Source organism: Pholcus phalangioides, unplaced genomic scaffold (genome assembly GCF_987345545.1).
Source record: "Pholcus phalangioides strain wild (caught in Gottingen) unplaced genomic scaffold, Ppha-v1.0 ptg000007l_1, whole genome shotgun sequence".
Classification (NCBI taxonomy): domain Eukaryota; kingdom Metazoa; phylum Arthropoda; class Arachnida; order Araneae; family Pholcidae; genus Pholcus; species Pholcus phalangioides.
Window position 1 is genome coordinate 25,090,110 of NW_028301600.1, and position 25,849 is coordinate 25,115,958.

At 31.5% G+C, this 25,849-nt stretch overlaps 1 protein-coding gene across 9 annotated transcripts in view; it reads right to left on the reverse strand.

Moving 5' to 3' along the window:
• Nucleotides 1-25,849, reverse strand: part of LOC149085105 (nucleolysin TIAR-like) — an 860,358-nt gene that overhangs the window by 70,122 nt on the left and 764,387 nt on the right. For all 9 annotated transcript variants that reach the window (XM_089232912.1, XM_089232908.1, XM_089232907.1 and 6 more), the window contains 2 exons: nt 20,716-20,791; nt 4,186-4,294 (listed from right to left, as the gene is read on the reverse strand). In XM_089232912.1, coding sequence (XP_089089038.1) covers nt 4,186-4,294; nt 20,716-20,791 — 185 coding nt within the window. The remainder of the gene's footprint in view (nt 1-4,185; nt 4,295-20,715; nt 20,792-25,849) is intronic.

Sequence of the window (25,849 nt, forward strand, 5' to 3'; positions counted from 1 at the left end):
TATAACCCCTAAAAAAATTTCTCCTCTATATATTTCAATCAATGCTTACCAATTAAAGGGTTAAGCATATTTATTTCCATGGCAAAAATTAATTGATTTTGCAATTATCTAGTCGGTATTTATGAGTGTTAAACATTATAACTATTTTAACTTTTTGAATGCAGTATCAAGAAAAAAATATTTTTTAATGCTTTCTATACCCTGCAATCGTCTCATGCTAACAAGTTTCGATCACTAATATCGGGATTCTGGTTCTCACATTATCTTACTTTTCTTATGCCCGACGTTACGTGTATGAAAGTAATGACGATTGAAAGAATTGTCTTTATATTATTCGTTACGTCCAGAAAAAATAGAAATCGAACCACAAAGAAAACTCCGAAGTAATACGGACACGGTCCCTTCACCTCTCACTGACTAGGTATTAAGGTGTAGACTGCATGACTTTATTAGCTGGTTACTGAGACAACTGATGAAAATCAATACGGTGCTTATCCGTGGACAAAGGAAGAGGAATAAATAAGATCAATCAAATAACATATACTTTCTGCACGAACGATTAGAATTAGTCATGTGACAGAGATCATGGGAGAGTACGATGTCGTGGGTGAGGTTATGATATATCTATCCAACGTGATGAGTAATGTTGGATTCTTTATTTTTGTCTTCGTGGAAAAAATACGAGGTGAGAACTTTTAACATCAGAAAAACCATCAATGATTGATAGCTATACATATTGTTTAGGTGAGTTTGAGACTAAAATCGGATTGTACTTTAAAAATAAAATGGAAAAACAGTATTTTAAGCAACATTTTCCTGCACGAAATCCCTACTGAAGGCGATGGCTAGCATTAAATTCCATCACAATAAGATGTGTTTATATAGTTAAAACTTACCGTACCTGTGACATATTGAGCAACGCGCTTATTATACTTTGACAGATTATCAAATCTCCTCTGTGCGACTTTTGAAAGAACGCTATTCGTTGAAACGTTTAAAACTTTAGAAGACAAACGGGATTACGTAAGCTTTCTAGCAAGCAAACAATTTTGAAAATTTAATGCTCATAAGGACACGCGCATAACAAAAAATTACCAACATTTAACTTTATTTTAAACAGCACACATTACTGACTTTTCTGGGATAAAATTCTGTACAGTCACCCAATGCGAGTTATATCGATTGTTTTTCTACATGTATATTCTCAATTCAGATGCAACTCGAGTACCTTTCTATTCAGAATGAATAAAACATTTATGTGAAAGTTTTTTTTAATGCTACGTCATCATCATACACTATACTTATCCCAGTCAATGCATTTCTAATGCGATAGGGTAATTACAAAACATAAAATTTCTGGCACCATATATGTATGGATACATATATATATATACATACGCACAAACGAAGTCATTTCCCTCCAAATAGTAGGAAATTAAGTCATGCGTTTATCGGGTAACTAGGTCTCTACACGATAAATCAAAATGCGGGAATAAAATAAAAAAAAAAGGATCGGGAGAAATGCGCTTGAATAATGCTTCGCTATTACGCTCTTCTTTCACGCGTGGAAAAAAATATATACTCGCATTGTATTCATTCCATTAAATGTGCGGCATGTGAGGAAGGGAATAGGGGAAAAAAATCCATAAAAACTTTCAACAATGGGAATATCATTCTCATTTGATTTTAAAAAATGAGATTTGTAGCATAAACGTATTTCAGAGAATAACAAAAGAACACCGTTATTTCATCGTAATTCTTTGGTGCGAAATTGAATTCGTCGAGCAGAGGCTGTAATCCTTTTTATTTTGTCGCGCAGTGATCAGCTCAGGGACCTTCGTTGGAAGGTTTAAAAGCCACCGCTAAGAAGAAAAAAAAAAGGGTATTTTTTTCTTATACCAAGGTTACTTAGATTTATAATGGAGATGAAGTGGGTAATATAAAAATAGTACTCTTGAGTGTGTGTATGTAAGATGGAGAAGGGGAAATTGGTTAAACATCTTCCGCTTTTATCTATGAAAAAAAATAAAAACCGAATTTTTACTTCATTTTTAAGTATAAGTTGAAAGATCATGAAGAATGGAAGAAAAAAAAACGTGTATAGGGAGGGAAATGAAAGACGAAAATGGAACCTAGAGGATTGAGTTCTGGAATGGGAAAATGGAGAACAGACTATTTAGGTATTATGCACTCATCTTGATGGCTTCGCTTTGAGTCTCTTGTAATTGAAATTCACGTTTTTCTTCTTATTACGGATGATTGCATCATCTAGGGTATGAAATCCCAGATGAGCTGAGATTATAACTGGAATCGTTATTTATTACGTTAAGTAAAAGAAGACAATTTTAAAAGTAATTACCAAGATTAAATGATGTGTATAGATGAAACGATACCGTAAACTGGGGTGTTTTGGTGGTTGGTGGGGTGAATTGGGTACATACTCCAATTTCTTATTTTATAGATAACATCATAGTCACTGTAAATGAAATAGAAAGGCGATTGCAAGTCCAGCCGTAAGAGAGTGAGCCTCCATGATTAAAAAAATGGTGTCCGAATTTCTCACAATTATCCCGCCTACTTTTTTCATAACCCGTGTTTTAAGGTTCAATGAAAAACTGCAAAACTTTGTTCACAATGCTTAGTGGATGCATCTTACAGTCTCGATAAAATTTTGCTTTGGTAATCATTCTTATTGTTTTAACTGTAGATGATAATTAATCTGATTTAAAAGTTTGTTAAATACTGGATTTGTAATCGGGGAAATGGTTAATATTTGTGACGCGAATCGTGGGCAATATTTTGTATTCGGGTTACACATACACACACAGTTATACAGATGTAACGGACATATAAGAAAATGTTAGGCTCCAGGCGCTATAGAAATTGCAGAGAAGATCAGATTGACTTTTTAAATTAGTTTAAGAGATTAACACCACGTTTAAAGATTAACATTAAAACAGGCACCTTTGATTAGGCAGATTTACATTGCAGACACAAGAGTAACTCCCTGTATATTTATATTTATAATAAAAAAAGTGTATTTAGTACTTTTTTTTTTATTTGTCTCTAATTATTTCCCGTTGAGTGAGATGGAAACATACGCTTCAAGAAGCGAAATATCAAGCCAATAGAGCGATCACTTCTTCAATTGAAGTGACTTGGGTGACATTCATTTTTCTCCATTATAATAAGTTATAAAACAATTATTCTTGCATGACCAAATAACTAAAAACTTCTTCTGTTTAATGGTAAAACCTTCAGTAGAAAATATTAATTCACAAGGGAGATAACACAAAAAATGTCCAAAATCTGTGACAGAGTCATCCCAGTTTACGATATGTTATATCATAGATTTTTTTTACACATAAGTTTTTGTTGAGTTAGAATTCTGATCGGAACTTTTATTAACGAAATCAGGGTTATCAATGCGTTTGATGTGCTGTTCTACATATGAATTCAACACATTTTTATTTGAAATTGTATGTAGTTCATTTTAGGATGTTTCAAATTTTTTAGTCGTTTGAGAAATTAAGCAATTATTTATTATTTTTTCTGGAAGTTTGTACTTGATGCATACAAAAAATAAGTTGGCGACGAGAGATATTGTTTTCCCTTGTAATGCCTGTATTGTATCTTTTGTAAATGTTGTTTGAACCCTTAATTTAGTACTAGCTCATGAGGATATTTATTATTCATAAGAACATTATGAGGAAAAAAAGATGAGATGCCTTGTTTGTTATTTATAAAGCCTACTTTGCGTAAAGTATATAATCAGAAAATATATATTATACCACGCACTTTTTCAGTTTTTTGTGCTGCAATCTCGATTTGATTACTGGTTGAAAAAGTCCGAAAAAAATTGACATAGATTACACAAAAGGACTTTTGGATATGCTCCAAATAAAGTGCATAAAATAACAGAAAGATATCCAAAATAACCGAGAAATTTCCCGAGAATCCTTGTTGTGGTTGGGCTAATTGCTATAAATTGCTGAATATCCCAGGGCAGGAAACTTTTAGAGCCCTGAAACTTCTAGACTACGGAGCATTGCTTTATCAGACCTTTCAACCACTGTAAAATTTGTTGAAATAAAAATTCACCAATTTGAAAGGAAATGAGATTTTTATTTCAGGGGCAAAATATATAGAATATTCACGTTCATCAAATTTGAAAAAATAACTTACTGTCGTTTTGGGCGCGGTTGGCAGGTGGTTTCCTTGTTGCCCAGTTAGTCCGAATCGCTCTGCTACCCAGCCATTGTCCATTCATGGTGCCTATCGCATTTTCGGCGTCCTAAGAAATGATTTTAAATTATAAATTAAAGTCTTGAAACAACATAAGAATATGAAGTTTAATTAACACGCAATGGATATTACGAAACAAATACTTTCAATAATTTAGTAGGTAAACATGACACTCAAAAGAATTAAGGAATATGTATTATTTAATTAAATTTATTAAAATTTAATTGATGATTGACTCTTGTGGTACAATATGATTAACACTTGTGAATATCTAACAATGTTATTTGTCAATATTTTATCAATTAAAATGTTGAAAAATCACAATAAAATAAAAACTACATTACCCCTAATTTTTTTGAGCAGTATATATGTGCACGTGTAGAGACTATCATTTTATAGGAACTTATGTGTGTGTGTGTGTGCTTTTATCATTAAATGCCAATAGCTTACATTTCGACGTGGTCGTTTTTTTTGTTCAAAATACCAATGTTTTAAATACTAGCAAAAAATTCTTATGTTTCAGATAATGATAGTGTTTAAAATTTTCTGCTTAATAGAAATTAAAATTAGCAAATCATTATCCATCACATATGTTTATTTGTTGTTACTCTTTGATATTCATTTTTCAATAAAATTTGAGTACTTTTTGAATCATAGCAAGAACAATGAGGTGTTGAACAGATTGATTCACACAAACATCAATTTGGAATAGTATGAATGAAAGACATATATATAAAATAAAAATAACATATGATATATAATAATTGTAACACAATTGACACGTTTAAAAAAATATACGATAAACATGTTGGGGTAAATCGAGAAGCTGTCCATACTTAGAATAAGACAACCATAAGTATTCTTTATGGGCATTGTATAATATTTTGTCACGTGTATATATTTATTAATATATAATTTTTATTAATTGCATTTTTAATTGGGTTGCTGTATTTTTGAAATATATGACATCCATATTTTTATGGGCATCTTTTTCTCAGCCACCTCGTTGGGCATTTTGCCTGTTGTGGCGTTGTATTTGTATTTATTTGTGTTTGTATATCTTCAGCAGGCAAATTGCCCAATGAGGTGGCTGAGAAAAGATGCCCATAAAAATTTGTATGTCAAATATATATAACAAAAATACAGCAATCCAATATAAAAGCATATATCACGAAAGAAAAGAAACTAACAATTAATTATATATAATATACTACCCATAAAAAAGATTATGGTTGTCTTAATCTGAGCATGAATAGCTTCACGATTTGTCCTACTATGCTTATCATGCTTCTTTTTAAACGTATCAATTATGTTAGAATTCACGACCCAAGATCTGGAACCGTTTTGTTATAATCAAGAAAGTCGTGGACGAAGAAAAGAAAATTGAATTTCAATATACATATAGCATATAGATATTTTCAAACTTTGCATTCGGCTTTACATAATTCAACCATGCTGTTGGAATTGGTGGCTCGGTTTTGATTAATGCATGTATTAATTGTCATCCATCTGTGTGGGTGTTATAATTTTATCTCCAAAAAATTTTTTTAAGACAAACGAATGTGGGTTCGCTTGTTTTGACATTTTTTCTTTCAGTTCTTAACAGAAAACTCATCACATAACTTGAGGCAGTTACGTTGTGCATCTAGAATTAATCAAGGACATGCCTTTGAAAGAAACTTATTTCATCCTTTGTGTCTGCACTGAACCAGACATTGAAAAAAAAAGATAGATGGGACAAATACATGTGTGTGTATAAACATATGTCATCTTGTGAATTTCGCGTGACCGGTTGGCAAGATTACAATCCATTCCCCGGGTACTAATAAAACAACGAGACATGGTAATACTTAATTTGAACTGGAAAGATTTGTCAGAATTGTCTTTTTGATGTCAGGTAATCCAGAAAGACACTTTTTTTCAGACAAAGATACTATTCAGCACGTTGATGAGAACACTTGATAAGGGATTCAGAGTAGCATTCCCAGTAGGAAACTTCACAAATTAAACCCTGAAAGTCATTTTTTTTATCCAAGGGGGAAAAAATCCAGAAATAAGAAATAACTGTTTACTTTTTATACTTTTTTCTCTTTTTCGGGCTTTTGAATTCGAAGAGAGTAAGTCTTGGAATTTCATTAATTTCAAAGGGCAAAGAAAATATCATATCCATCTTCCCATCCCGGAGGGAACTTTTCGTGCGGAAAAATTTATTATATTTCATTCTGGTAGGGCACCGCGTTACTTCTATTTATTTATCTTCTTTGCTACCTGTCAACTTCACTAGAAGTAAACAGGCGTGTTAATTAAGAAAACGGAAAGAAATAGAATATATTAATTGATTACGAGTAAAGAACAAGCTGCAAACAAGGAACTTCCCGTACAGAAGTTTGACAGTACTTCCACGTCATAAATTCTTTTAGCAACTTGACAAGCGAGATATAGGAAAGTAGTACTTGTACCTGTCAACTTCGGATAATATGACATTAATAGACATGAATTATTAACTTAAGTTTCAAAAGTAATAAGTTTACAACGTTCGCTATTTGTTCGAGTCCCCGTCACTTCCATGAAGAATACCAAAACGTTAGTTTTTGTTTTAAAATTTCAAAAAAATTTCAAAAAATTCCATAATGATATTGATGTAAGCGTATTTCATTAGTCGTTTCTGTTCCACAACAATGATCGTCTTTACCTTGCTTAGATGAAAATAATCGCAGCTTCCTTCATGTGATAAAATCGAAAAACTGAGCTATTTTAAAGTGCATAGTAATTACGAATGGTTTTCCACGCAATCTCTGTGTGGCAGAGAAATTTACCATATTCCTCCGCATTAGCCGGCATGTCGGAAAACTCGAGGGTCACCAGTTTACAATTGGGGACTGGTCTGTTCCCGTCATGCTGGGAAAAACGAGGTTCCAGAAAAATCACAGAATACATTCAGCCAATTCAATGGATTTTCAGAACAAAGTAAAATAGTACTTAAGAATTTTTCAGAATCACTAAAATTTCTCGGAATGCCGCCCTCACTGTTTCGTGGCATGCCGACTAATGGGGATAAGGAATACGGTAGTGTTAGAATCAATTCATTTCTTTATTGATTAAAGATCACCATAACTCAATTATCTTGATTTGCTCGTCTCACTTAATTATTTTTATGCTTTTTTATGCCGTACATATTGAACAATGAAAGATTCATGTGGAAGATGCTTTCATATAATATTCAATTGATTCAAAAATGATGTGTACGCACACATACAAAATAAACATTTCCGCAATGAATATCTATTACTTTTATAGGACACATAAAGCAAAATGTAGATATTTTTTTTATTTCATTGAAAAATAATTACAATTTCCAATCGGACCCTTATTCGAGGAAAAAGAAAGCAAATCTGATAAAGACAAATATCAATTTGCAAACACAGTTGTTAAAACCCTTACTAGATACCGAATACTCATCACTGTAGGTAAATGTGAATTCATCTGCATCTATTTTATCTTTTATGACTTTCGTCTTTCATTACGTCACTGATAAATATCAACTTATGTTTTAACGAAATTATATTATTGCGCCTTTTTTTCAAAGAAATTTAACGTATATTTGTATAATAATTTTTAAATATCATGAAATTGAAGAACATATTTGCATATTGTGGACAGGAAATTTTATACGAGAAGACACTCATGCTAAACTACTTTAAATCATTTGAATTATACTTCCAAAATAAACAGTACAAATTATTGACCGAAATTTAATAAATGATTTTTTTTTTTGATTCTGACTTTTTATATTTTTCATGAAATTAATACAGTATTTGTATAGCGTTCAACACAAGCGAGAGCAATAGCAATCAGACTGTAAAACATACTTCACTGCATTAACATGTAAAGTGAGGAAAAGCCAACTCTATAAATTCAGTTTTGCGATAATTATTCAACATTCGAAAGTAATGTTATTAATAAATAAAATATTTCCGATAAATATGGATTTGAAATAAATAATGATTCAAAATTATTTTTACTTTTTATGTTGAATGTCGTGTATTGAAATATTCAAAAAACTTATAGTTTCAACACTGTAAAACGATGGGTTCATATGGGATCTGATCATAATGTTTCTATTTCTGGAATAAAAAATAACATATATATACGAAATAGCTCTAAGGATATATATTGTATTTTCGCTGGCTGTAAATAACTACTCCTCTCACGTGTTTTGTGATTCGTTTTGTGACGCCATCTCTGTTTTTCGAAACGAAGTAAAAACTTCACGGCGAATATGTAAGGAGACGAGAGAAAAATGGATAATAAATAAATTTTCGGTATTTTATAACTCCTCGTTTATTCACTTTAACTTTAATTAAATGTGCTTAATAAATGAGAAAAATTATTGATTTATAAAAAAAATGCTCTGAATATTTTCTTTACTATATACACTCTCCTGACTTCGAATGAAAAAAAATTACAATATCTATTATTTATTTATCTCTAACGAAAAACCAATAATGTCCTTGTAATTACTGTTTTATATATTACTCATGTCATTTTATGAAAAGTTATTGAAAAGCTTAAATTAGAATTTAATTATATGTGGTTAATCTTATAAATAGGAAAATGACGTATTAAACTTATATTTTCCGTTCTCGATGTTTATTCACTTGAAAGCTTAGTTATTATAGTATAATAACGCATATTATTAAAAATTTTAGAAAAATAATGAAAGATAGATTGATCTCCTACCTCTTAATGAATAAATAAAACTTCTATGAATTAACATATAAATTGATAATGAATAATTATGTACTCACTTTTGAATACGAGTAAATAATTATTGAAAATTAATCGTTTTAAAGATTGGATAAAAATAATGATTTTTTGTATAATAACCGATAATAATTTTTAAAATTTACGTCTTCCAAAAATTTCCTCAATACAACAAATTTAAAGAAAAATAAATTATAGTGAAATTTTTCACGAGTACTTAATATATTTGAATCTCTGCACACTAAGCCAGATAATCTCTCCTAAATTACGATTAGCACTTTTTATAGTACAAATACCGCACGCGATTAAAAAAATATTAATAATTGTATAGAAATAAAAATAATAACTCATATTTTCGTGTAAATGAAGAAACGTGATTAAAAATAATGATTATCAGAAAAAATATAGAATAATTAGTATTCATTATATTTTTTCCAATTTTAAATAACTCTCATGGATAAATAAAATCGTATTTTCCGAAAAAATAATGGTTTCAATCTTTAAATATAAAAAAAATGTTGAAACTAAAAAAATGTATTTTTTTATTATTTGAGTAAATAACTATAAATATCACTATATATCTTCAAGTTACTTTTTAAGATACGTAATCAAAATGGAGTGACATAAAATAAAAATGAAAACTTCAAAGAGATTTGAGAAAATTCTTTCTACATTCAAATTAACTGTTATATCAAAACTGAAGTTGAGAAATAATAATAAAAAAGTGGACGGAATGGTTTCGTCCTCGGGCTATGGAAGTTTATTTTTGTCACTATTCACTAGAGCAGCTCCGTTTCTTGTGTGAAAAGGCGCATTCCTTTTATACGTTACGCCTCATTTGTGCTTCATTTTTCGCACTTTACCTTTCATCATGTATCTTCATCCCTGTCTTCCCAAACCAACGGTGCTAGTGAAACCAATATTTCAACGCTTCCATCGAGTTAAACGTGTGTATGAAAGAAGTAAGAGATAGAAGATAGGATAAGAGAAAAAATAATAACAATAACATAATAATTGTTTAACTGCTAGAGGAGCTTATTATGTCACGTTGGAGTAATAAGTTCTAAAAAAAACTCACGATGTGCTACTCTGGTATAAAACAAAATTTATTGCCTCTAGGGGGGGCTAAAAAAAACACGTATATATTTTTATTTATATATTATTATTTTTTTCCAACTGGACGATTTTTTTTTATTAACTGGACGAAGAAGATTACGGACAAAAATCTTTCGGAAGACTTCGTTTCAAGAAGTCGCTTGACTAATGAAAGGTTAGAAAACTGTGGCCGAAGCGGTGTCACAAGTGATTGCAATTAATGTCTTTTTATTTTCCCTCGATATATATATATATTTTTTTCTTCTCATCCGCTTACGGCAAATTTACGTTTTTATTACTATTTACCGTCTTTATTGTTTATCCATTGAAAGTTAACAAGATTGAAATGAAGTAGGAAATTTTATGCGTACCCAATCTTTTTTGTTCTTGAATGAATTCAAAAATTTCATTCTAGAGCTTCAATTTAGTACAGTTAGCATTCTTTCATTTCTCTTCCCCATTAGTTGTAATTAATTACAGATTTGTCTTTCTAAAAAAAAACCTCTTTTTAGCGACTTACATTTTTTTTCCTTGAGCACATGAACAATCCACGGGACATTAACTGCTCATTACGCACATTTTCAGTCCTTCAAGTAATTTTTTTTTATTGCAATCACTTTCTTTTTCATTTTACTTAATTTGGGACGAGCTACTATCACACATGAAGCAGATCTTTGATTGGAGCTTCAAATTAGAAGAATTTGCATAACCTACCTTTTCATTGATTTTTTCTACACGTTTTTCTTTTTGATTACTTTTTTTTTGTGAGGTAATTTAATTGGCTATTTTTGTACGAAAGAGGCAGATAGGGTGGAAAACAAGAAGGAAAAAACCGCATTTCTTCATTATGCCGAGAGGTGCTACAGGTAATTCCTTTTTTTTTTCTAATTACTATGTAAGTCTTTATGTATATGTGTCATGAGTGGATATAACTGTATAGATGAAATATGGATTGATGAAATAAAAAATTAATATGTATGGGATAAGTAATTTATTGATGAAAAAATGATTTATTCATTTTTGCGTCTTGATAAATGAATCCCTAAGTACTTTTGATTGATTATGAAGTGCTATAAATTTATATTTTGTATAGTCATTGTGTTGATAATTGATGAAAATTTGATCATTTCTGTGGTTATTTTCGGAAATGTTTCGATTATATTTATTACTTTTAGTAAATTGCTTCAATTATGAGCTATAATTTTATTTCAGCAGTTTCTAATTACAAATATTCTTTTCATGCTCAATGCTTTTATATTAATGAAACTTATGCAGATATTTGAAAACACATTTTGTTAAGATTTGAATCCAAGAAATTTTTATAAATTTTATACTATTGTTTTTGAAAACTCGAATTAATTTGAATTGACGCTCGAATTAATTGAATAACCAATTTAATTTTAGCTACACGAAGAAAATCGATATAAAGTTGTGGAAAAGGAATAAAGGAAAAAAGTACAAGGTTGAAACACGTTTGTTGTTTGACTTTTGATGTCTTACGTTGGTACTAAAAAAAAATTAGAAAAAACAAATTTCATGACGCATAGTGTATCTTATAAACATAGAGACTGGATATTTTTAAATAAAGTTTGAACGAAAGCAGCAACCAAAAAGTTTTGAACCACAATTATAGAACTAAAAAACGCGTTCGTTCAATTATTTTGAGATGGACATCATGCACAGAAAATTCTATCGAGAATTAAAAAAAAGGTTGGAAAAATGCTGTCTGATAAATCTGAAGGCAAGCTTTTGAAAAATTGAGTAGTTTTACAAATTTACATAAAGTTGAATTGCGCATGGGCAATGGCATGTATTGAAGTCGTAAGCATTTATCCCATTCGCTTAGTTCTAAAAATGCTTATGACGTTCATTTTTCTCGTAAGGAAGCCTTGAACTGCTGAGTCTTAGAGCGAATAATGAAAGGAAAAAATGAATGTAATTCGTGATGAGACAGAAAATGAAAATAAATAATGAATGAAATTCGTGATGAAAATGAAAATAAATTAATTTTAAGGGCATCCGCTAATTTCCAAGTAAATATATGGATATTTTCGGTCATTTACAGAGTTTTATCAAGAAATAGTCATTTTGCAAAGGAATGAACTAAATGACCAAGATAAACAATACAAAGAGATGTTGGTGTTATTTCTGTTCGCGTTTATATAAGTAATAGTGTAATAGTTATGGCAGTATGAAGTGTCTAGGTTAACTACAATATGTAAATCAACGTATCCTGGAAAGCGGTAGCATTGGATGATGCAAAATGCGTTCGGTGGATATGTCTTTGGGAACTTCATAACAAGCTTTATTACTGTGAGCTCTATCTTGTATATTTTGGAGTCACGAATGTGTGACAAATTGTTTCTCTGATAAGAAAGATTTCAACTTGGATCACTCATGGCACGATTTGAGACACGTATCTTTAGTAGATAGACTGAAGAAGCATCTATCACGATATACGCAGGTTTCGCATTCAGTGGGACGGGTATTATCGCTTTTTCAAAGGAAAGTCAGAATTCCAAAGCGCAGGATGAATTTAAAACTATTTTCTGACTTCTGCAGTGCGTTCAGCAGCGAGTGATTATATTGCATCAAGACAATACTTCTGCACAAACTCTGTACAATACTCCTGAGACAACTCTTCTGTAGAAGGAGACCTGAGTTCACGAAAGCTCATGTTCAGCGTAGAACATTTCATGACATTCCTCTTTCGTCATGCTTATTTTTACTCAACAAAATATGTGTACGGATTTTATCCCTATTAACAGACAGCAGTGATTGATGTGTGTGTGTGTGTGTGAACGCTTCCTTTTTTTTCAATTCAAAGAAAATCGAAACCGGTGTGAATATCAATAGTCAGTTCAAAAAAGAATGGTTCAAATACTGATCAACTGAATATGAGCATAAATACAGTCGAAAAACCTTTCGGTGCCAACCTTAAGTTCTAGCTACCGAGTTTGATGAGCCATTATGTAACAAAATGACCATGGTACGAAAAAACGAAATGCTGAAGAAGAAGGAATCAACTACTTATACCGTATAGAATGAAAACATGCGCTTGTCATTAAATCTTTATTTTAACTTTCACTTGCGATACAGACTTGTAAAATTGTAAATTACACTCTGCAACATTTATGTAACTGCTTGTGAAGGAATATACAGAAACAGTTGGAAGTCATGTGTTGGATTTATTATCATAAATTGTGCGATGATTACCATCTCATTAACAAAACGTTTATAAGTGAACAAAACTCAATTTTTTGCAAAACTAAAATAAAATCGGAATTGAAAAATATTTTGATTTTGATCAAAACACTATTAAAAAGATTTTTCTTTTGAATTTCAAGAGTGCATTTTGTTGTAGGTTTAGCTAAGGAAAAAACTCCAAAATGACGAAGTGAGAAGTCCTCAGACGAATAATTCATGATGAATGCAAAATGGAAAACAGAACTATTCGTTCTATATCCACATAAAAGCACTTGTAAGTATTGCTTTTCTCTTGTTTTTATCCTTGAAATTCGCTGAACTTGGAAATCGACAGAATCTAACGGCAAAACAATTCAGGAAGAAAAGTAAATCATACCCTCCACACAGATATCTTGAGCCATGCTAGGAACAAAACTGCATTCACAGAAAATGTTCGTGTAGAACTTTAGTGCTTTATTGACAAACCCTGGTGCAACCGGGCTTTTGAAATATAGCTTATACTACCAGAAACTTCATCTACGACACCAAAAACTGAGGCAACAATCTCGGTGGGAAAGAAAAAACAATGAAAAGTTACGACTTTAAAGTATCATCAAATGTAAGCAGTTAAAAGAACAGAATTAAGGAACCATGTTCATCACGATTCACATAAAGTAAGTGGTTAAGAGAGGTAAAATTCTGCATGTTAGTTAAATAACCTTTCAAGAACCCAACGGATTACAAGACGACGTTTTTAGCAACTGCGATGGAGGTGTTTCTTGGAATGCACTAGAAGAATTTTACCCCCAAGACGGGGTAATAGAGTTCATCACCGGGAGAGGGGTGGTCACCTAATGTGGCTGACAGAGATTTCACCTCAGTATTAACGTAACCCTTTGAGTGGTATTGACGAGACATCTCGCCTCTTTAAAGCCTCTTATTTTAGCAATGACAAGCCCAGATACTTTTTAAGGTAGATTTCTCAATGTAACCTTTTCTCAAAACTCCTTAGTTTGCACCTGCTGAAAATTAGAATAAAACCTACTTCATGGAAAAAGATATAGCATTTTGGAGGAGAGTTTTAGAGATCTCTGCTGTGCCTCTTAAAGGATTAAAAGGATTACGTTTTTCCGTCGAGTATATTAGAAGATTCAGTAAACATGCAGGCATTTGCAGCCGAAATTCAGCAAAATGTCCCTATTTGTTGTTACGCTAAACTGCATGATTCAGAAACGTTGCTGTTTAGCGTTTAATTGTGATGAAAAAAACACCATTTAGTAAATATAAGGTACAAAATTTATTTCAATATTTCATAAAAACGTATTCTTACAGAATGTAATTTGATTCAATTGTGAGTAAATAAAGGTATATAGATTTTATTTTTTGTAACCGTAGATGTTCACCATAAGCTTAAACGTCAATAAGATAGAGTAAATGAAGTCACAAATTAGCATTCGGTGCAGTAGCGTGAAGAATGGTTTGTGTTTATCAGAACAACTCAAATTTTATGGGGAAATTATTCTTTTTAGTAAAAAAGTTATTATTACTTTTCTTTTTTCACAGAAGTTATGAGATTGGTTCAACGCTTTGAAAGTATTGACGCAATTTTGAATAACATCTATAGAAAATTCGAAAACGAATCTAACAACACGGAAAGTAATTCACTGAAAACATACATTTCAAGAACATTTCTCAGAGGCAATCACTCTTTTCAAAGCAGGTAGACACGACTTATTGAAAAAAAAGTCTTATCTGCTTTGTTGTTGGAAGGGAGAAAGAGTAAAAGGAATAAAAAAAAAGTTCCATGATGGTGAATTTCCGATTGAATTTTTTTTTTCTCTCATGCTTAATGTTGAAGGCAAAGAAAGATGAAGAAACACCTAAACAAGCAAAATATTTGCGAGAAGAAGAAAACTGGGTGCAAATTATTACCAACTTATTCTTGAGACAGACTAAAAATTGCTTTTTATTTGACATTTCATTGCTTAGAAAAAAGTTGAAACAATTGAACATTTGGAAAAATAGACTGAAATCATACAGACTTTGTAAAATTGATTTTTCATTGTAATAGAACACTTGAAAAGATGCCGATTTAAAAATAATCCTCTTGTTTTCATTTGAAGCTTTCAGTAATAATGTATATGTGTAATAATTGCTACATATATATACGCACCATTGAAGAATTTATTCAAATAAATCGTTTGATGGAACATCGCGAATGTCTATAAGAGAGGGAATTCGATTAATTAATCCAGCTTAATTCATATATGTTTTTTATTGTTTATAACTGAATTTCGAATTATTCTGGATTTCATTAACCAACATAATCAAATGAATAATGTTCAGAAATTTGAGCTGTTGCTGAAGAAGAAAATCATGTAATAAAAATCATATAGGTATATATTTGTATATAGGCCTGCTGGAAGGACCATACAGACCCTTGGGGACGCATAGTGCATGTAATATGTGTGTGTGTGTTTTGTGTCGTTGTCTTTGTATAACTTATGTTTGTATTTGTATGTTATATTATATATTGGTATATTGTATATTATATTCTATATTGGTATATTGTATATTATATTCTATATTGGTATATTGTATATTATATTCTATATTGGTATATTGTATATTATATTCTATATTGGTATATTGTATATTATATTCTATATTGGTATATTGTATATTATATTATATATTGGTATATTGTATATTATATTATATATTGGTATATTGTATATTTGTATCTTGTTAATTTGTTATTTGTTCGTTTAAATAAAAAAAAATTTGACCAATTTTCTAATTAAAATTAATGCTTGTATTTTGGATATTTCTTTGACATGACAAAATTACATGAGATACTGGAATAATATAAAATATCAGTTCAGAGAAATGCGAAATTATAACCATTATCATGTTACGAAGTCTCTATCGTTATTTTGCTTGTAAAACGGTTATGTTCACATCAAATGGATGTTTCGTTATGAATTTTGATACTTTCTTTTTGCATGTATAAAGTATCCAAAGCATTATTGAATTTTTTTTCATCTTTATCAACATGATTTTTCAAGTCTAACTTTTATTTAAAAAAGATAGAATATATATTGAATAATATGATTGTAGAAATTATGAGAATATTCAGATTTTTTTAACATTAATTTGCATCGAAGTTCTGACAAAGTTTCCTAGTATATAATACAGCCTCGTGTGTGTTCCGCGATAAGTTGCCAGAATGGAATGAAATGGTTGAAGAAGTAATATATGTTTTTCGACCTCACCATGAAAGAGCACTCGAATAACATGAAAAAGCTTACTTTAATTAATATAGTAAATTTGTAAATGTAATGTTTATTTTTTATTTTTGGATAATTATCAATTTATATTATTAACGTTTAGACGAATTATATAAGTGAAATTTATGCTCGCATTTTGAATATTTTTTGACATCTCTCTTGACGTTGCACAATTAAAATAATATAATTGGATTATTAACTGGAAATTATCAGTCCGATGAAATCCGGAATTATAATCATTATCATGTTCAAAACTATCATTATTCTGAATGCAAACGGATATATTCACATCAAATGAATATTTCGTTATCACAACGTTGATAGTTTGTTTTTATGTATAAAATATCCAAAAGCTTATTTATTTTTTTTCCATCCGTATCAGCATGCATTTCCAAGTGTAGGTCAAACTTTTATATAAAAAAAATGTTAGAATATATTGAATGATATGATTATAGAATTTATGCGAACATTTGGATTTTTTTTTAATTAATTTGCATCGAGTTCCCGATAAAGTTTCCTAGTATATAGCCTCGTTCCACGATAAGTTGCCATAATGGAATGAAATGGTTGAGGAAATAAGATATGTTTTTCGACCTCACCACGAGAGAGCACTCGAACAACATGAAGAAGCGTACTTCGAAATGAAAAATGACAACTACTGCATGAGATGAACGAAACTTGTTCAGTTTATGGGTTTGCGTATGTTAGTTCGAGCAACATTCAGAAATATTGCACTCCACCAATATTCCAAATTTTATTTCAGACTCTACTGCTGGGAAGAAAAGTACAGTTGACCGGGAAAATGCTTGAACTTGGAATGATGGAAGCTAACATAACTGTCTCAAAAGAAGATGATTTCTCAGCATAACGAGGGCATCGGGATGCTTCAATATCACGAAACCCTAACAACCCGGAAACTAAATTTCGAATAGAGATTCTCCAAGTTCCTGAGTTCACTACCGTTTAAAGTGGCCTCTACTCATATTTTTATGCATAAATTCAAAGGGTAAGGAAAAAAAATATTCCGAAAGGGAATAAACCGGATGATTGATCCAAGTTTCGAGATGGAAAAATGAACTGCTTTGAAGAGATGTCTCTCCTATTAACGAAAGTATATCTCGTTAGCAATATTCTATATCTTAAATGCGCGATAGGTTTTACGGAAAAATTATTTTCTGAAAAATGAATATATATATATAGAAATTCTTGGTTGGATGTTTTTTTTAGTTGTGGCTCAGGGAAAAAACTGCCTGACATTATTATTTATTTTTTACGCCAGATCGTTATCATTTTGAAAAAATTTAAATCCGAGATTTTTATTTTAAAAAAATCAAATTACGTAATTGCACATTCCAGCAGTGAAATTCCACGAATAGATATTTTTATGATGAAAAGACGTTGTGTATATATACACGCTGAAAATATGCGATGTGCAGAATGGTTATAAATGAGCCGACATTACTCATGTATGTAGCAGCCATTCTGATGAAGGTATTTGGATCTGGCACTATTAGCATAATTATACTGACACTACTCCGACCTATTAGCGCTCGTTGTGAAGGACGTATTTCATAGAAACTTGTGTTATGCGGACCATGGAAAAAGATAACTGCGATAAAAAGCGCCAATTTTTCACCAGGTCGTCAAACATTGAACTATTTTTTTATTGAATCTTTCTTTTTCCCATGGTCCATATATCCTATATACTAAGTTTCATCGAAATATCTTCATCAGAATGGGTGCTATATACGTCTGGAATTTAAAAAAATGTGTAAGCCTATATATTTTATGTTCACGGAAACAAAGATTTAGGTTCCAGAAGTTGAGAGTGTTTTTCAATATTTTGTCATTATATTTATCAACCAGACAAATGAGCATTTTTTGAACTGAAGTGTATGCTTGATATATAAATAAAAATACTGTATTTTTTTATTTCCATATGTATATGATGTATATGGAAATTAAAAATTAATTATCTTCGCGTTGAGCATGTATTTTGAGAATTAATTAATTAATAGAATGTGTTATTTACTGGTAAACTCCCGAATCTGAACTACTCAAAGATGAAATGAGAAATGTTTTCCGACGAAATTACTATCCGATTGTTTAGCAAATCAAATAAATTTTTTTGTTAAATTCAAAAAATTCCAAATTTAAAATGATATAAAATAAACGAAGGGTATTGGCATGGCCCTCTCAGAAGGGTGGGGATGACAAGGCTCTAGCCTTCGGGCACGGTATGATTGCCATTAATTTTGGTCTTTTCATACTATAAATTAACTATTGCGGGCACCCGTGAAAATTCTGGCCTGGGGTTCACCAAAGGTTTCATCCTAGGGGGCCCTGCTCTAAGATGTTGGGGTCATGGGTATTGAATACTTCTTAGTCAATAATGATTTCCCGAAAAAGAAAGAGATTAGAGAAAGACAAAAAGATCAGAAGTATATAAAATGTATATTTTGATAACATTAGAAAATACACCGTGATCCAAAAGAAAATTAAAATGATGTTGTGGGATATTTCATTATTTTTACGTGTTTGTAAAAATTAGAAATACTGTATCTACATAGATATGAGTGACTGAATAAATGAATGAACGCCAGAACTTTGCCACTAGGCTTATCCCGTTGCCGAGATCTCTTCCAGCCCAGCTTCGTGGCAGAGTCTGGAACACTTTATTTTGTGTCAAAAAAGAAAAAAAAGAACAAACAAAAATCTTTACAACATATTTTCCCTGGACAATTGGGTACTATCGCGATTATCAAATTTTGTGGTGATTAAAGACGAGATGGGATTGGGAGTTGGAGAAAAGTTTCGGGGTTTAGTTAAGACGGACGGATGAATTTACACATATTAGGATGGAGGTATGTTTTAAAAGCAATTGAGGGCCCCCCCCCCATGCCATCTCATCTATCTTACACTTGCCATATTATATACATAGGATACAAAAAGAAAAAGAAAGAGATGTGAGATGAAAAGAAAGAGATATGAGTGACTGAAATGCGTGGTATAAGAGCGGAATATTCAGACAAAAATAGACTTTTAATGAATACTCTTATTTACGTCCAAAAATATTATTCGTATATTTCTCTTGGCCATCAGAGTAATTATTGCTTACCACGTGAGTTTTAAATATTAACATGATAGACCAGTGTTAATGGAAATAAATACGTTGAACTAATAAGAGTGGAACTATTCTAATTATTATTGGCACTAATTTATCAAGAAAAGATAAGGAATATGAATTGAATGGAAAGGCTAATGAAATAAATTTCTACTACTTTTTTTTGTTCAATTCTTCACCACCTACCCACTTGATCAATTCTTTATGTGAAGAAATCTTTAACCTGCACTGTCAAATACAAAGCGTCTACGAAAAGTCTTATTGAATTCCGTCTATTTCATTGCTCCCTAATTGGCAATGGAAGACTTGATAGCGGGGCTCAGAAGAGCAAAAGAATGTTGGTTTTTTTTTTCTCAATGTAGGGAATAAAAAAAGAATTATTCTCATTCTTCGCAGCTTCAACTGAAGTTGATGGATTATAATTAGAAAAATGAATGCCGTGCCCGTGGTAGGAAAATGACGGAATCATCGAGCATAGAAACTCATTTCGAGACAACCCTCTGAGACAGCTTGAGAAAATCTTGCTTCTGTCGCTTATTCAGTTATACCTCAGTCCCAAAATGCACGCAGAAAAATAACATTCCATGAAGAAAAGAGAACCAACCCAATAAATGAAACAGAAATATAAAACACACAACTGCTGTTTTTGATATAAATATCGTACTTGGTATATGGTAGTCTCACAAAAATAATGAAATTAAGTCTATTTGCAAAGTTAATTCCTTTGATTTTTAGTTACTAATCAGACAGAAAACGTCAGAGTTCAAAATTGGAAAAAATGCAAATTTGTATTTTTCAATCATAACTGCAAAATTTGCATTTTATAAAATATTATATGTGACGCAGATAGTTACTTCCTTAGTATAATTGTGAAACGTAGTCGATTTCTTTGTATCGAGATGTATTTTAGTGCTATTTTACAAAGTCAATGCGGTTGTTCTTACGTTATCGTTGATGCATTTTAGTAAATACAAAACAATAAAATATGTTTTGACGATAAAATGAACTTACCGCTTTTTTAACAAAAGAAACGAACCCATAACCTTTGGACTTGAGTGTCTGTGGGTCCCTGACCACTCGACAGTCTCTGTGAAAACAAAAGAAAATTATAAATAATATTGTTTAAAAGAAAAATTTAATTAGAATAGATTTAATTATTTTCAGCAATAATGACGGTTCATGAAATTGATAAAAAAACTCAAAAATGTTTCTCATATCTCATCATTATTCAATATAACGCAACAATATGGTTGAAAATGTTGTAGTGACTGTCTAATATTCCATTAAAAATCGATTTCATTTATTCAAAAATTGTAATTTTACTTTAAGAACACTGTAATCAGTTTTAGGGAATAATGGAATATCTTCATAAATGTTTTGGTGTTTCATTAATCGAGTGAGGGAGTTCTGCAAAAGAGAAACGAGAATCTATTCATAGTTTTAAGATACTATGTATTTTAAGGTAATACGGAAAATGATTCAAGAAAGCATTTGAAACATAGAATAAATAGTTCTAATATTTATGATAAACAAAAAATGTATTCTATTTTGCTACTTTTTTAGATAATCTTTAACATTTTTTCATCGATGCTGTCCAATTCCTTGTTTAACTGTATGAATTCAATATTTTGTAGGACTGAAACTTTGAACACTCAAAACTGCTGTACAGTTTTATGTGAAATAATGCGTTGTATTGACAACTAATTTTAGCTAACTAAAATGCTATTTGAGTTTGAATTTACTGATTTTTATACATAGAAACATTCCCGTGTCTCTTCTCAAGTAACATTTTTTTTCACATCTCGGTAATTTCACGTATCTTTATATTTAATCGGCTAATCAATCACCAATAAATTAACACAGAACGAAAAAGTAATTAAATACTATTACATGGGTCTCGTATTGCAGCTTACACCCTTACTCGCATTCTTACCTGAATTACAATAAATAGATAGATTTTTTTTTGCAATTTTTCAAAACTATTTACATCAGGCCGAAGCTAATGTAGTGCAGGAAACTGTGATTACTTCCAGAGTTTGATGGAAGAAAGTTTATTCTCTTTTGAAAATTAACGAAAAAGAAACAGCAACTACGAATACGCATTTTCGCCGAATCAACGCAAGAAAAATGAGCGAAGAAAAGATGAACAACAGCAAAAATAAAAAAAAAAACCTAATTAATTTAAAACAACAGAAGGAAGGAACAGATGAAAATGTGCTCATAAAAAGAAAACAAGGAATATAATTACCGCTGTACAACTTTAGTAATTACCATTTAGAAAGGAGCGAAGAATAAAAGTAACAAAAAGACTTTATCATATCAATTCAAATTCTGACACAATCAAATAAGGCGACATTAAGCAAAGAACGCTAACGAAATATTAAACGGAGAGCACATAATAAGATTATCGAATTATAGCTACTGCTTTATTCAATTTATACCACAAACTGGTCTAGAAAAGCTGTGGAGTCGGACAGAAATGAGACAACGTGAATTTGAACATTATGTTTAGTTTAGATGATAGCGTTGATATAGTAAGGCGAGGAAAATTAATTCTACTGAAGGAAACTTCCTATAACCGTAATGCAATAGCACAGTGCTTGATATAATTACCTTAACTATGTAGGAATAAAGGCTAGACAATAACCATGCATACGCTATTTGGAATCGGTAAATGATAAGAATGATTTCATTTTTTTCTCATATACTGTAATTTGGTTTTGTACGATATTACGTATATTTGTCAAATATTCTTTTTATGTATCAATTGTTTTTCCATTTTTTTCAATGGATACATTATATATATATTATGTATAGATACAACTTGTTTGTATATAAAAGTACGGTTTACAGTAGGCTTTCATTAAACCGACACATATCGACCAGGGTTATGAGGGATTAGCGAAATCGCGAGATTACTGGAAGGCAGTAAAAAAAAAACCCATTTAATTAAATAATGCATTATTCTATGCATAGTTACGCATAAAACCCGATTTCCATATGAGCAAATAGCGCATTTGCCCCAGGGTACCATGATATTGGGGCCCTAAAATTCAAACAACGTATATTCATCGGTTAATGAAACATCTTTGATATATTAGGTGCAGAAGCCCCATAATTTCTACTTTGCACATGGCTCCCTTGATATCAAGGCCAAGACTTAGACATGTTTTCCTATCCTGCACATGAAAACAGCCAGCCTGAAAATGTCAGTTTATTGGACGAGCCAGATTATAGATAGTCTGCTATACTTGCAAATATTTTTTGCATCTTTCAATGCATGATAGAAGTGTTTGAAAGTTTTCTTAACCAAGAGGGATTTTTCAGAAATTTCTGACTGCAATTCTGTTTGTGAAACTCTTAAAGTTTGAAGTACTTCTAGCGATTTGAATTAAACAACTCTTTAGAAAACATTGACGAGATATCTCGCCCCTTAAAAGTCCGAAATTTTAGCATTGTGAAGCCTAGATACTTTGTAAATTTTATTTCTCAATGGAACACTCTTTTCCCCTATATAGTTTGAACCTGCTTAAAATCGGAGGAAATCCTACTTCTTTAAAACAGATTTGGCATTTTATAGGTGTTTAGTCATTTCTGCTGTGTTGCTTATAGGGTTAAAGAAAGTGGTGGAAAAATATATAGATTTTGTGCCAAAATATATATTCGAAATAGCTAAATCAAATCACAGAAATCGTAAACTAGATGATATGAAATGAAGCTAATGATCAGTGAAATAAACTTGAGAGAGAGAGAGAGAGAGAGAGAGAGGGAGAAAGTATTTTATAATGTACGAGAACTTTTAGTCCCTAAATGAATCTTTCTATTAGATATGCAGTCAAGCTTGGCAAATTCGAAGTCCAAAGCCACTAGAAAAAATTTCAAATTATCCGAAATTCGAATTATCCAAATAATTCCTCCTAGATCCGTCAACTGACTAATAATTGCAACTTAATCATCAACTTTTGCATAGGATAATAATTATGAATTATTACCATCAGTTGCGAAACTGTTTTTCTCGAATTCTATTACTTTATAATGACAATAATTGATCTTAGCTACTATATTGTTATACTGTTCTGGAATCGGCATCACTGCAAGATTTCTTGACTATAAATGTTTTTAACACCTGGCTGAGGCGAAGATGAATTTAGGAAAGAGAGAAAATTGAACCTTCCTTGCGAGGAATCGAATCCCCGCCCTTTTACTTTCCGGGTGAGTGCTCTAGACCACTCTAGACCACTAGACTACTGAGACAACGAATATCTAGACTAGTGGTCTAGGGAGCTCACCCGGAAAGTGAGAGGACGTGGGTTCGATTCCCTGCAAGGAAAGTTGAATTTTCTCTCTTTCCTAAATTCATCTTCGCTTCAGCCAGTAGTTAAAAACCTTCATATGAATAGTGGAGAGTGACATCATATTCTAGGATTTCTTGACTGTACTCAACACCTGATTTACGGAAACAATTCATGATCATCGGTTACAAAACTGTTTTCCAAATTTTGCTTATCATTCTTATGCTATCAAAGAAATATATACTTTCATTAGAGTATTACAAAATTTGTATTTTCCGATACTTCCATACTCTTAATGACGATAAAAAAATTTAGATTTTGAATGCCACACGTTCCATAGGTTGAACAACATAATTGGAATCAAGTGGTACAGATTATAGATGTGTGCACTTCAGCTGAACAATGTTAAAATGAGTATTAAATTATTAAAGAAACAATAGAAAAAAGCAGAATGTCCAAAGCTTTTGTTTTTGAAATTCTGTTTTTTAACAACTTGGTCAAATAAAACAAAAAAAGTCTGACTTCTTCTTTTTCAAACGTAATTTGTTCACACAAAAATTATGTTTTCCCCTCTAACTTCGAATTATTCCAAAAATTCGAAAAAAATGTCAAACTAAACAAGAAATTTTAACATTAAATTATATTAAAAAACTTAAGGAGAGTTTATTAATTTTCGAATTATATCAAAAATTCGAATTAACCACGTTAGAATTTTAACCAGGTTCTACTGTATAAAGTAATGATATATTGAAGGATGATAAAAAACAGTAACAAGAAAAAGAATAAGTTTTTTCCCCTTGAAAAACTTTGACGAGACGTTTGTATGTGAAATTTTGAAAAGAACCACGCACCACATATTCTTCATAATATATTGTTCCGACATAATTTCATTCGCATTTCCTTCGTTCGCTATATATACGCTAATGGATGGAGGACTCTCACACACAACATATACACACAAAATTGTCAGTAAGATAACGCAACTCGGAAAAGCAGACCGCGAGGGAAAATAACAGAAAGCTGGTTTCCGTAACGGCCTTAATTGAATCGCGTGCGTTAGTTACAGCCGCTTTCGAGACGGTTATGAATATTTCATCCAAGCCTGTAACTGGATCAACGGAATGCCTATTGATTCAAAATCATCGTCAGTCTCCTGACACGCCTGCGGTCATAAGTCCATGAATTCCGAAGGGTTCGCGTCAAGCGCATTCCACCAGAAAGAAACGGCTGCTTGCCGTTGGTCGCGGTGCCTGGAATGTTTTACCGGTGGTGGAAAGCACAAAGCGCTAAAGCAGCAGCAGCAACAGCAGTGCCAGTGGCAACAGCCACTTGGGAGGAAGCGGAACCCAGGAAACCGGGAATCATCAGCGATAAATGTTTCCCCTGTGAGAGATGGAATAGTTATGCGCATAGGAAACTGTTCATGCTGTTTCAGAATATGCTCTCTCTCTCTGTCTGATGCTAAAGATCTTACGTAGATAAAATCACTCCCAAGGCTTGCGGGAGGAATATAGTGGTCTCTCTCTCCAGTTTCCGAAGTGCATTAGGCAACGGAAAACGAAACGACATTTCGTAAGCAGAATAATGCTTGGGATATATGAAGACTATTCAAGCATTTCTCAAAATCCATAATACATTCGACGATGGCAAAAAATTTATGAACATAAAAGTTTTTCGGTGTGCGGATCAAATAATCTATAAGACTCCTGGTGCAAAAGTAATGTTCATCTAGGTATGTTTTGAATTTAACTGAAAAAAAAAACCCACGAAATACTATTCACTGAAGTCTTTATAGATAGATCATACACTAATGCTCATAAGTCAAGCAACCAAGTCAATAATGCTCATAAAAA